Source organism: Schistocerca cancellata, chromosome 5 (genome assembly GCF_023864275.1).
Source record: "Schistocerca cancellata isolate TAMUIC-IGC-003103 chromosome 5, iqSchCanc2.1, whole genome shotgun sequence".
NCBI classification, from domain to species: Eukaryota; Metazoa; Arthropoda; class Insecta; order Orthoptera; family Acrididae; genus Schistocerca; species Schistocerca cancellata.
Window position 1 is genome coordinate 592869311 of NC_064630.1, and position 13027 is coordinate 592882337.

General features: G+C 43.2%; 1 protein-coding gene across 6 annotated transcripts in view; it reads right to left on the bottom strand.

The window, feature by feature from the left end:
• LOC126187753 (uncharacterized) overlaps positions 1 to 13027 on the bottom strand; it is a 100587-nt gene that overhangs the window by 75148 nt on the left and 12412 nt on the right. For 5 of the 6 annotated variants that reach the window (XM_049929008.1, XM_049929010.1, XM_049929011.1 and 2 more), the window contains one exon: positions 299 to 470. In XM_049929008.1, the coding sequence (XP_049784965.1) occupies positions 299 to 470 (172 nt within the window). Of the gene's footprint in view, positions 1 to 298; positions 488 to 13027 lie in introns of all 6 variants that reach the window. The other variant, XM_049929009.1, reaches the window with a different exon arrangement.

The window sequence follows — 13027 nt, forward strand, 5'->3', positions numbered from 1 at the left end:
AGTTAGTCCTTTTCATACCAGTTTCTGTGGAAATGGTACAATTCCTTTTAGAATACAGACTGCCTATGCATGTTTGTTATTGCATGTTCAAATTCTATTAGGTAGGAAATCTAGTGCAAACCAAAGTTTGCTGCTGGGGGAAACTAGAATTCTGTATCTCAGCTGGTGATAGGACAAACAGTGATGAGAAATCTCCATGTGTATGTCAGTCTTTCTATGCCATAAAACGGTGTACTGAAAATGTGAAAATGTATATAAAAAATGTAGCTTTTGATAAACCAAAACAATAAAAACAAACCTTTCAGATTTTGACAGTTCAAACAGTGACCTCAGAGCCTGCATGACATGCTTATTGTTCATAATTGAATGATGCACTTTCACAACTTCCATCAGAGATTTGGGATCAGTAGTGCATTTCAGGTTCTGCATCAGCAAGTCTCTGGAAGTTTGCACACCATGGGAAGAAACATCTGAAACATAAAATGCGCTATTCCTTAAATTAAAAATAAATAAATAAAATAACGAGAGAGAGAGAGAGAGAGAAGTGTTTTACGTGGAAGTGAACCCAAGCTTAAGCCAGTGTGGAACATTGCACAAAAATGGCTCACTCGTATTTCCTTTTTCATTAAAGAAAATGAAAGTAAAAGAGATTTAAGGAGAATTGTTTAGTGCATCCACATTTCTTTGCTAATTTCAGAGGGGAGTGCACAGAGCAAGGAAGCAAAATCCACTCAGCAAACAAACGGTGACAGGGAATGTAGCAGAGCAGTGCAGTGCAGGGGAGCAGCACCCCTCTCCCCCCTTTCCCTTACTTCCTTACTGAGGCTACACTGTCTGTGCCATGTGTGCATCAAGTGTCTAAAGAAGTAGGTCTCACTCAATGTGTTGAGCCTTAAGTACTAAGAATGACCCATAACGGACTGAAACTGCTCCATCACTCATTATGCCATAATATTCGACAACGGCTACTAAACACATTGATATTTCATTGTTGTATGAAGCATCCATAATGGACTAAAAATGCTCCATCACTCATTAAGCCACAATATTTGACAACGGCTACTAAACACACTGACTGGACAGGAAACACTGGAATCCACCAACTTCCCTTGATTCAGAATTAGGGAGCATAAAAGAGGAGTATGTGCTGGTAGTAATGGATGGAGAAGACTGGCTGGGATCGACTTCCTCTACAGCACAGTTTTAATCCATCATAAACTTTGATTCACAACTCAGTTTCTTGCCAAGTAAAACAATTAATCCACAATGCTAATTTACAGCCAATCATGAAATTGGTTTACAAATACAATAACACTACTACAAGATTTAGAATAAAATGAAGTATTGAGTTAAACAGTTTGAAGTATACAAAATCATTGTACCAATTCAGAAACAAATTAAATCTAAATTTTAATACTATTCAAACCACAAATGATTATGCAGTAACTAGTTTAATGAATGAAATGTCCCACTTAATGCTCTGACACAAAAAAATTATTTCAAATATGAAACATTTGAATATAATACTCATTACCCAGATAATTTGTTAGGAGCTTGTCAAATTATGTGAATACATTACAGTAAGCTGGAACTGCTAATATTCACAGAATTAATACAATACATTCAAGGTAAATTTTCAGAAAGAACAGGATGAATGAAATCCTTATCAACATAAGGTGCATAAGCTCTCCTGAACAAAGCCTATACCAGATTGGATAATTGGAGGGCTGCAGGGGAGGAGGGGTGGGGTGGGTTGGGGGGGTGTGTGGAAAAGAGTATGATAAATTGTATCATTAAGAGGCTACAGACTCTAGAATAATTAAGTAATGAAGGAAAACAATACAAGTAAGATGCTAACAAAGTGAGAGGATTTAGCACACAGTGCACAAGAAGTAAGGAGAAACAGAAGTGGGAAATGATGGGTCTGATGGGGGGGGGGGGGGGCTGCAGGGAAAGGGGGGGTGCAGGGGAGGGGGGAGGGAAAGGGGGGGCACATAACAGGATGGAGAAAAGTTGGGCAACAATAGAAAACAGATGGTGTGCCTAGAAGTTTTTAATTTTTCCCACAAAATGGCATTCCTATATCAGCCAAGAGTACCAAGTTTTCCAACGATGGACTTTTTTAATTGTTTTGCAAGTGATGTGTTTTTCTACATCTTGTCAAGATAAGTTACATACCTGAAATAGCAAATTCTAAATTGATGTAGGAAAAGCATGACCAAGGGTAAATTCTTTTTTTTTCTGAACCCAGTCTAATAATTATTTTGTGCTGAGACTGGTCCATCTTGTTGCGTTTTAGAATTTGGCATTTTCAAAGTCAATATTTCAAACATCTTGTTACTGGTTTCTATTCTTCAATATTGTGTTTTGGTACTATGGCATTATTACTTTATTTTTGTAAGTAACTTTTTATGCATAAATCTGATGCTTCTCCAAGTTCAATCTTTAACTAGGAAATCCCATAGACTACAAAGGAAGGAAGGAAGAAATGGAGAAAGGAGGAAAGACAGGAAAATTAGGGTTTTGTACCTTGTCAATGATTAGGTTATTAGGGGTGGAGCAAATGCTTAGATAGGGCGATGGTAGGAAAGGGAATTTTCCATAGCCTTTTAAAAGGAATAATCTAGGCATTTTCCTTGAGTGATTTATGGAGATCACATAAAACCCAGATCTGGATGACTGGATTGTGATTTGAATCTCTGTTCTCTCGAATGTCCAGCATGTTACCAACTTGCTCAGTTCAAAGAATAAAAATACTTATATTGGGGGCTTCAAGTTATTCCATTCCATTGTGAGACATCAAAGTATGACGGTCAAAGTCAGCACTTGATGGATGGAGCTTCTGTTAAGTACAGGTCACTTGAGATTATGAGAAACTGTGAAGAAGCTTGTTGGTAATGACCAATGCAATAATATGACTACACATTCTTATAAAAACTTGAAAATAGACACTGGAGTGAAAAGTCACACTTTTAAGTAAGGTAAGTAACAAATTTAATGTCTTGACAGTAGTGTTGTCATTATTAGATGAGATTAGATTTATGTTCCATAGAACCAAAAATGAGATGATTCTCGTAGGTGTGGAACAAGTCAGAAAGTATAACACAAAACATTTGAATATAATACTCACTACCCATATCATTTGTTAGGAGATTGTCAAATTATGTGAATACATTACAGTAAGCTGGAACTGTTAATATTCACAGAATTAATACAATGTCAGAACAAAACATAGTTATGCACTTTTAATAACGTTATTACACACAAATGCCTAATCTCGACTGTTGTTACCAAATGCTGTCGAAACTGAAATCTAACAGATATTCTTACTTAGGCTTGTCTAACAGACCCTGTTAAGATAGAGTAGAAGGAGTTGCCTATCAAAAAGTCTTTAAACCTCTGTTTGAACTGTGCTTTATCTAAAACCAAGTTTTTAATGGTTGCTGGCAATTTATTGAAAATGTGTATTCCTGAATATTGGACATCTTTTGGGACCTAGATAAGTGATTTTAGGTCTTCATATACATTCTTCTTATTCCCAGTATTGAAACTATGTATTGAGATATTGGTTGGAAACAGAGACATATTAATTGAAAGGTTGTCTCACAAGGTTAGTGTCACAAGATTCGTAAAGGAAACTGCCTGTGACCTTTGTGAAGAAACTATTCCAGCATTCATCTGAAATGACTCAGGAAAAACTGAAATGAAACAAAATCTGAAAGGTTGGGGATTTGAACACTATTCCTCTTAAATACGAGTGCATTGTCTTAATCACCGCACCATCACAATGCTGTAAGCCTTCAGTTGGAAACCCCACAAACGACAGCCCAAACAATGCACTAAATTATCTCTTGTTGCACATTTGTCCAAACAGCATGCTGCAGCCAACAAGCTAATAAAAATTGCCACTGCTATTGTCAAAATGACAGCAACTCATTCCTACATATCATCATTTTGTCTTCTGTAGAGCATGAGAAGGTAACTGCTACAGTAGAAGGCCAGAAATACTACAATACTAATACATGCCATAAGAGCACACAAAATCTTACTATTGTTTGTAATATTTGTAAACAATGACTACAACAAGAAGTCGTATCATATTAAATTTGTTACTGCATGTGATATCAGCATGAAAAAACTATGTGTTGAATATAGCACCCCAAGATATTTCAATAGCCAAGTGACCAACCACTATGAAACTACAGTGTTTTACTGAAAAGACCAAACAATGAAAAATCCAGGATGGAATAACAACAATATTGTAAAAAGGAAAGATTGCTGCTCACCATATAGAGGAGACAACAAATAGACTGCCATACAAGTTGAGTTTTAGTTGAAAGGCCTTTTTTAAAAGTAAACCACGCTCTCAAAGATTCATGCAGGCACAACTCTCAAACACATGACCATTGTCTCTGGACAAACAGATATCTTGTGCCTTATCTCTCCAGTCGCCTACCAGCTCTGTGAGTCCCAATGTCCGACCACAAAGGAACATTTCCTCTTGACTCATTACCACCCAGGGCTGGAGAAACTGAATCTCAGGATTTCGACTACCTATCACCTTACCCTGAAATGAGGAACATCATACCCACTATCCTTCCCACCCTTCTCACCGTGGTATTCCACTGACCACCAAACCTACACAATATCCTTGTCCACCCCTACTCCAATCCTGCTTCCAACTCCTTGCCTCATGGCTCACTTCCCTACAACAGACCTAGAGGCCGGACCTGCACCACACAAACTTCCAACCATGTGCTGCATTCTACGTGGGCGTGACCACAAACAAGATGTTTGTCCGCATGAGTGGCCTCTGGCAAACTCTGGCCAAGAGACACCTGAACCACTCAGTTGCTGAGATTGCTGCTCAACACAGCATTATTCAGTCTGGAGACTGCTTCACTGCCTGTGTCATCTGGATCCTTCCTACCAACATCAGATTTTCTTAATAGAACATGTGGGTACTTTCCCTGCAATATATCCTATGTTTCTGTAACTACCCTGGCCTCAACATTTGTTAGTCCCTATCCTTCACCCACCATCCCATTCCCTTCACCCACTCTAGCACTACACAGCTTTTTATTCCACCAGTGCACACACAATCTTTCTTCCCCTCCTCTACTTCTCTCCTTTTCTGCTCCTCTCCCTCCCCCCCCCCTCCCCCTCTGAGTCTCCTTCCCAACTGCACCCAGCTGCCCTACCCTGTCCAGACGACATCCTTTCATGCTCTCAGAAGCAGCACTTTACCTTCCCCCATCCCTAACTACCCTTCTATCCCTCCCCCAACCCACCCCAGCCTCCTCTTCACCCCCACCACCCAGACTGCTTCTCACATTAGGTGTGGTTGCTTGCAGTGTAGCCTCAGTGGTCAGAAAAAGTAGTCATGTGTGAGTTGTGTGTGTGTGTGTTGTCTACTTTAGAAAAAGGCCTTTTAGCTGAAAGCTCAACATGTATGGCAGCCCTTTTGTTGTGTCTGTCTATGACTCAACATCTCCTTTATATAGTGAGTAGCAATCTTTCCTTTCCATTATACTGTTTTATGGTCACTTATTTATGAAGTATGAATGGTTTGGCCTTGAAGTGAGAAGGCTAATGTAGCATCCCTGTCAGCATGAATTATTTATGCTTCATAAACAGGTCATAACACTTTAGCTCCACTGGATTCCACTAAAGTCAACAGCTTCATTAACATGCTACTCAAGATGCTTATTTGCTAAAGAAATTGTAAGAGGGATTAAAACACAACTGATTTCTGAACCATCCAAATTTTTGTTTGACCTTTGGAGTGACAACTAATTCATACGTGTGTCACAGGTTTACTATTAGCCTGCTTGGGGTGCTTACTGTAGCCCAACTAATAAGAATGTATGAGAAGTTATTTATGTCAGTTCAGGTTTTAGATACGTACTATTTACACCAACACTCAAAGGAATTCTTGGTGGGGAACAAATGCACAAAATACAAACAAAGTCTTCAAGCCACAGAAACGGGCCTACAAATTATACGAGCTAAGAATGATAATCAAAAACAGTAACTGAGCTCACTGAAAAGATCTGCTCAAAACATTGGGGTTTCATCTACACCAGTCAGATATGTACATGAAAGTAGCCTTAATAATTACTATAACAAACCCCTCTGTCCTTCATCATGATCATCATCATCTATATTGAATTTACCATGGAAGAATAAACATAAAAATCACAACATCATTTCTATCAAAGGATAAAATTTTACAACAAATAACTGAAGAGATTATTAAAAGAGACTTACTTAAAGACAGAATTAAAAAGTACCTGTAAAGCAATACGTTATTTACAGTGAAGGATTTACAGTGAACGATGACAACACAACACCCAGTCCCTGAGTGGAGAAAATTCCCTGACTCAGCCGGGAATCGAACCCGAGCCCAAAGGATTGACAATCCATCATGCTGACCATTCAGCTACTGGGGGTGGACAGTGAAGGATTAATTGGTCAACACAGATTGCGAGTTTGATATAAATGTAACTCAAGTAAATAATAACAAAACACATCTATCATTTTACAACACATAGTCAACTTCTTGTCCCATCGTTGTCATACTGAACCTGTAAATATGTACATACCAGTGTATATGAATTATATTTATGTAGGAAAGTTCTGGCAGAAAGAAAATATTTAAAAGTAAAGGAGGCTACTCACTGAATAGCAGAGGAGCTGAATGATCAAGAGACACATGCAGAAGAGAATGAAAACTGCTAGTTTATGAAAGAAATCCTTTGACAGCCGCCCCCCCCCCCCCCCACACACACACACAAAATTCAAAACTTTATTAGTCTTAAAATGTAGTACCACGAGTACAATATCCTTGTAAAATTTATCCACGGATGATAAATGTTTTCTTCTTATTCTACTACTACTATCAGTACATGAAGTATGACTTATAAGACTCTAACAGGATCTTCCTTTATACCATAATAAAATAACACAACAGGGAGAGGGGGAATGGGGTGGGAGGGAGGTTCCCACCCTATGTCCCCTCTCCCTTTTTGCTGCATTTAAGACATGAGGGTCGATCCTCTCAATACACACTATCTAAATTTCTTGTGACACAGTAAAATTATGCACCAAACTGATTCAGTTTGGTTCAGGTTCATTGATTATATCTTCATGATCTGGATTCACGGCCAAGACACATCGTTTTCGTTCCTTCACAACATCAACACCACCTCTCTCATCTACTTCATATGGTCCTCCTCAACCCAGCATGCCATCTTTCTAGATGTTGACCTCCTCCTCTCTGATGGCCATATTCACACCTCTGTCCACCAACCGTACCTGTATTTTGACAGCTGACACCCCTTTCACACCAAAAAATCCCTCCCATACAGCCTGGCCACCCAGGGACGGCATTTCTGCAGTGACAAAAACTTCCTTGCTCAGTATGCTGAGGGTCACACCATGGCCTTCAAAGACAGGCACTATCTCCCAGACCTAGACCACAAGCAGATCTCCCCTGCCATTTCCCCTCACACCCCCAATCCTCCCACCTCCCCCAAGACCCAGACAGAAAGGTTTATGCCAGTCATCACCCTGTACCACCCTGGACTGGAATAACTCAACCACATCCTTCGACAGGACTTTGATTACCTGTTGTCAAGCCCTGAAGTGAGGGACATCCTACCCAAGATACTTCTCACCCCTCCTAAAGTGTTGTTCTGTTGCCCACTCAACCTTCACAACATCCTAGTTCACCCCTCTGCCACTCCCAATCCCAACCCCCTGCCACAAGGATCATACCCCTATGGAGGACTCAGGTGCAAAACCTGGACAATCTGCCCACCCAGCTCTTCCTACTCCAGTCCTGTCACAGGTTTATCCTACCCCACCAGGGGCTGGGCCACCTGTGAAAGCAGTCGTGTCATTTATCAGCTCTGCTGTAGTCATTGTACAGCTTTTCATGTTGATATGAATATCAAACTTCTGTTCAACAGGATTGGTTTTGTTTTGCTTTAGGGCACAAAAAACAACTGGGGTCATACACGCCTAAGTCAAAACTATATTACACGAAGACAGAGAGGAGTTTAAAAACGACTACACATCAGTCCCAAAATAACATAATAGGAGACAGCTAAACGCAGGCAAGTGGAAAAATGGCTAAAAAAAGACACCATACAGAAATAGAGGTCCAAAACTAAAAATTAAATGGCCTTTGCCATATCGATTTGGTGGATAAAAATTAAAACACAGTCGACAGTCCGCACATCATTAGCTAAAACAGCCGATAACTCAGACGGCAAACCCAAGCGGGAATGTAAGCGGTTAAAAAAATGGACAGTCCGTCAGGAAGTAGCGGACAGTTAAAACTTGGGGCGCAATGTGTACAAAGTGGTGAACTGGCGCCACTTATCAAATGACAATGGCTAAAAAGGCATTGCCCAATATGCGGCTTACTTAAAATAACCTCCTCCCGGCGGGAGGGCTGGGAGGAGGTTGTCCAAGCAACTGAGAGAGGCTTAATAAGACGGAGCTTATTCCTGTGAAGTGAGGACCATTGGCGATGCCAAAGGGACACCACCTCCTGAAAGACGGCAACACAGAGATCATCGGAGGGAATATAGGAACTCGCGGGCTGAGGTACGAGGACCGCAGCCTTGGCAACACCGTCAGCAGCCTCGTTTCCTGGCAGACCGACATGACCAGGAACCCACAGAAACATCACACTGGCTCCACCAAGAGTGAGCAGTTGACAGTTTTCCTGGACATGCTGCACTAAGGGATGGGCAGTGTACAGCACGCACAGACTTTGAAGGGCACTGAGTGAGTCTGATCAGAGGACAGAATCGAAAAGGCTGTGTCGCTGGATGTACTCCGTGGCCTGATACAGGGCAAAGAGCTCGGCTGTAAATACTGAGCAGTGTGCTGGAAGTTGATATCAAAAGACACGGGTGCCAATAACGAAGGCACACCCAACCCCACTATCAGTCTGAGAGCCATCAGTGTATACAAAGGTACTATCGTGAAGTTCCATGCAAAGGTCATGAAACTGAAGGCGATTGACTGAGGCTGGAGTAGTTTCCTTAGGAAGTGAATGGAAGGCCAAGGTTAATACGGGCTGCTACAGAAAGCCAAGTTGGTGAAGAGTTCACGCCCACCGGGAAAGGTGCAGGTAGTGTTAAGTTAAGCTGCCGTAGCAAGTGCTGAAAGTGGACTCCAGGAGGTAACAGAGAAGAGGGATGTGCCTCATATTGGTGATCAAAGGAATAATCAAAGAAGAAGGCATAGGATGGGTGGTCACGCATGGAAGACAAATGGCATGCATATCTGCTGAGAAGAAAGTCAGGGTGGTAGGACAGTGGTAGTTCAGCAGCTTCAGCATACAGACTCTCAACTGGGCTAGTGTAAAAAGCCGCCCGTGGCCAAATGGATGCCATGATTGTTGATAGTACTGAGACGGTGTAAGATTGATGGATGTGCCGATGCATAAACAAAGCACCCATAGTCAAGTTTTGAACGGACTAGGGACTGGTACAAAAGGAGGAGGGTGGCTCGATTGCCACCCCAGGAAGTACCATTGAGGACACATGGGACACTGAGGAACCACGTACAGCGGACTGCCAGGTAAGACACATGGGAGGGCCAGGAGTATTTTCTATCGAGCATGAGCCCCAGGAATTTTGTAGTTACAACAAACAGAAGGGCAACAGGCCCAAGATGTAAAGATGGTAGGAGAAACCAACTGCATTGCCAGAAATTTATACACATGGTTTTGTCCGTGGAAAAGCGAAAGCTATTGTCAATGCTCCAGTAATAAAGATAACCATGACATCGCTGAAGACACCGCTCAGTGAGACAGTCTGTGGAGAACTGCAATAGAGGGCAAATTTGTCAACAAAAAAGGAGCCAGAGATGTCTGGTGGGAGGCAGGCCATTATAGCGTTTATTGCGATAGCAAAGAGGATGACACTCAGGATGGAACACTGAGGCACACCGTTTTCTGGATAAAGGTGTCTGATAAGGCAGAACCCACACGCACCTTGAAAACTCGATTTTTTTAAAAATGCCTGAAGGAAACAGGGCAGGTGGCCACAGAAGCCCCACATGTAAAGAGTATGGAGAAATTGCTAGACTTGAACCACCATACCAGCCGGGCATGAATCATAAGTTCCATCACCTTGCAAATGCAGCTGGTAAGAGAAATGGGGCAGTAGCTAGAAGGAAGGTTTTCGTCCTTATCGGGCTTAGGTACGGGTATGACTGCGGCTTCACGCCAGCGTCCGGGAAATGGGCCCCCTGCCCAGACGCATTTGTATGTGTTAAGCAGAAAGTGCTTGCATGCAAGAGAAAGGTGCTGCAACATCTGAATGTGGATGGCGTCTGGCCCTGGGGCAGAGGTTCTGGATGAACTAGCTTCCTCATAGTGAAGGTGGCACTGTAGCACTCACGATTCGGAGAAGAGAAGGGTATTGCCTGAGTCTCCTCCACTCGTTTCTGATGGATGAAGGCAGGGTGATAGTGGGAAGACCTCAAAAATTCTGCAAAATGGCAGCCCCAGGTGTTGGAGATAGCAATGGAGTCCATGAGGCCATAATCTACTATTGTCAGGCTGGAAATTGGGTACTGGATCTTGGTCCCAGAGAGCCGTCGGAGGTTGGCCCACACGACAGAGGAAGGAGTGGAACTGTTAAGAGAACCAGTGAATGAAAACCAGCTAGCTTTTTTGCTGTCCTGAAGAACGTGATGACACTTTGCACTCATCTGTTTACAATGAATGCAGTTTGCCACCATAGGATCACAGTTAAAAATGCAGAGAGCATATCTTCGTGCGCAAATTGTGTCGCAGCATGTTTCAATACACCAAGGGACTGGGACACAATGTGGTAAAGAGGAAGTGCGAGGAATGGAACGTTCTGCAGCAGGAAGGGTAACGTTTGTGAGATATTCTACCTGGTCATCACAGCTGGGGAAATCACGTCGCCAAGGAGGAGTAAAGCTGCTAGCCAGCTTTAGTAAGCTGTTTTTTTGGTGTGCACTTGGATGGGGTAGGAGTCAGCAAACGGATAGCACATGGGAAATGGTCACTCAAGTTGGTGTCAGAAAGAACGGACCACTCAAGACGATGGGCAAGCTGGGCGGTGAAAAAAGGGTAGGTCCAAATGGGAATAGGTGTTGAAGGAGTCGGAAAGGAAAGTGGGTGCTCCAGTGTTAAGGCAGAAGAGGTTAAGTTCGTTCAGAAGGTCAGTCAAGAGGGCATTTCTCTGACAGGTCTTGGCAGAACCCCAAAGGGGATGATGTGCATTAAAGTCACCAAGTAGCAAAAATGGGGGAGGTAGCTGCCCAATAAGCTGAAGGAAGTCTGCCCTGGTGACATCGAATGACGGAGGGACATAAATGGTACAGAGGGAAAAAGTCAAGTGGGGAAGAAAAAGGCGAACAACAACAACTTGAAGATGGGTAGTCAGGAAGATGGGTTGATTACGAATGTCTTCCCATATGAGCAGCATGACGCCACCATGAGATGGGATGCCGACCTCAGGGGGAAGCTCAAAACGAATTGGTAGGAGATGTGAAAGCTCAAAGTGGTCGTGAGGGCGCAATTTCGTTTCCTAAAGGCAGAGTACAAGGGGACGCTGGGATGCTAAAAGTAGCCGTTAAACCTCTTTGTGGGACCAAAGGCCATGAATGTTCCATTGGAGGAGAGTCATGATGAGGAAGAGATGTAGGGGTGTAACCTCAGTGGCTGCCACTGAAGAGTCACTACTACAGGGCACAGAGGCAGGAGGATCCTGCTCCATGGGGCCCACAGAAGCATTGGCTTGCTTGTGCAGTCCAATGCTGAAAAACAGTTGGTGGTGTGCACCGGCAACATGGAGGCTGGCCGGGCTAGGTATCACGTGACATCACCGTTGAAGACGATCTTCGAGTTGGTGAAGGAGGAGACCGTTTGCCTTTGGTGGACTTCTTCGAGCCTTTCCGGTTAGAGCAAGACTGGGGTGTCGTTTGGCTGGAGGGACAAAGGAAGTCTTCACAGAAGTACTCCTCCCATCCTTTCCGGCCTACTGGTTGTGTATCTGGTGGCTTCGCCCCTTGAGCCAAGAGTCTGACGGCTTGTTGCCCACAATGGCGATGCTACCTTGACACTGGGTGATTTCACAACCTCAGAGCTGAATTTGAAGTTGCATGCCTGCATGGCACTTTTTCTTTACCTGGATCTCTTGGACAGGATGCTCAGCAAGATACACAGGACAATCCTGAGATGAGGTGGCATGGTCCCCATTGCAGATGATACAGCACAGAGAAGGAGGCGGACAATCGCCCTCGTGCGCATCCCTACCACAGGTGACACATTTGGCTGGGTTTTGACAAGACATTATAGTGTGGTTGAAACAAGGACACTGGTAGCAGCGCATCAGGTTCGGAATACACGGATGGACTGTGATAATTTCAAAGGCTGCTTTGACTTTGGACAGGACGGAAGCACCACTCTATCAAAGGTGAGAAGAAAAGTGCAGGTCGGTACTAAGGAGAAATCTACCTTTTTCATTACATGATGGATGGCAATGACGCTCTCATCAGAGAAATAAGATTGGATGTTGGTCTCAGTTAGATCGTTGAGGAGCCTGGTGTAAATTACACCATGGGTAAAGGGTAGCCACGGAGAAGAGAGGCAGCAAGCAGTTGTCGTGCTTGAGAATCAGAAGCAGTCTTCAAAAGCAAAGTGCATTCGTAAACGAGAGCAGGATTTCATATGGCGGACAATTGCATCAATACCTTTCTGAATAATAAATGGATTTACCATAGCAAAGGACTGACCGTCTTCAGTACGTGAGACCACGGGGAACTGTGGTGCACTGGGAAGGGTCTTTGAACCAGTAGCCTCATGATGTTGATTGTGAAGATGATTGACTCACTGCGAGGCAACCCCCATGATTGCCAGCGTATCCGATGACGCATTCCTTCCAACTGGGGGTCCCCTTCACAAGGGGGCGCACCCGCCTTAGGTGATTTTTCACACCTCAGGTCACACCTCCTGAATACCTGATAGAGG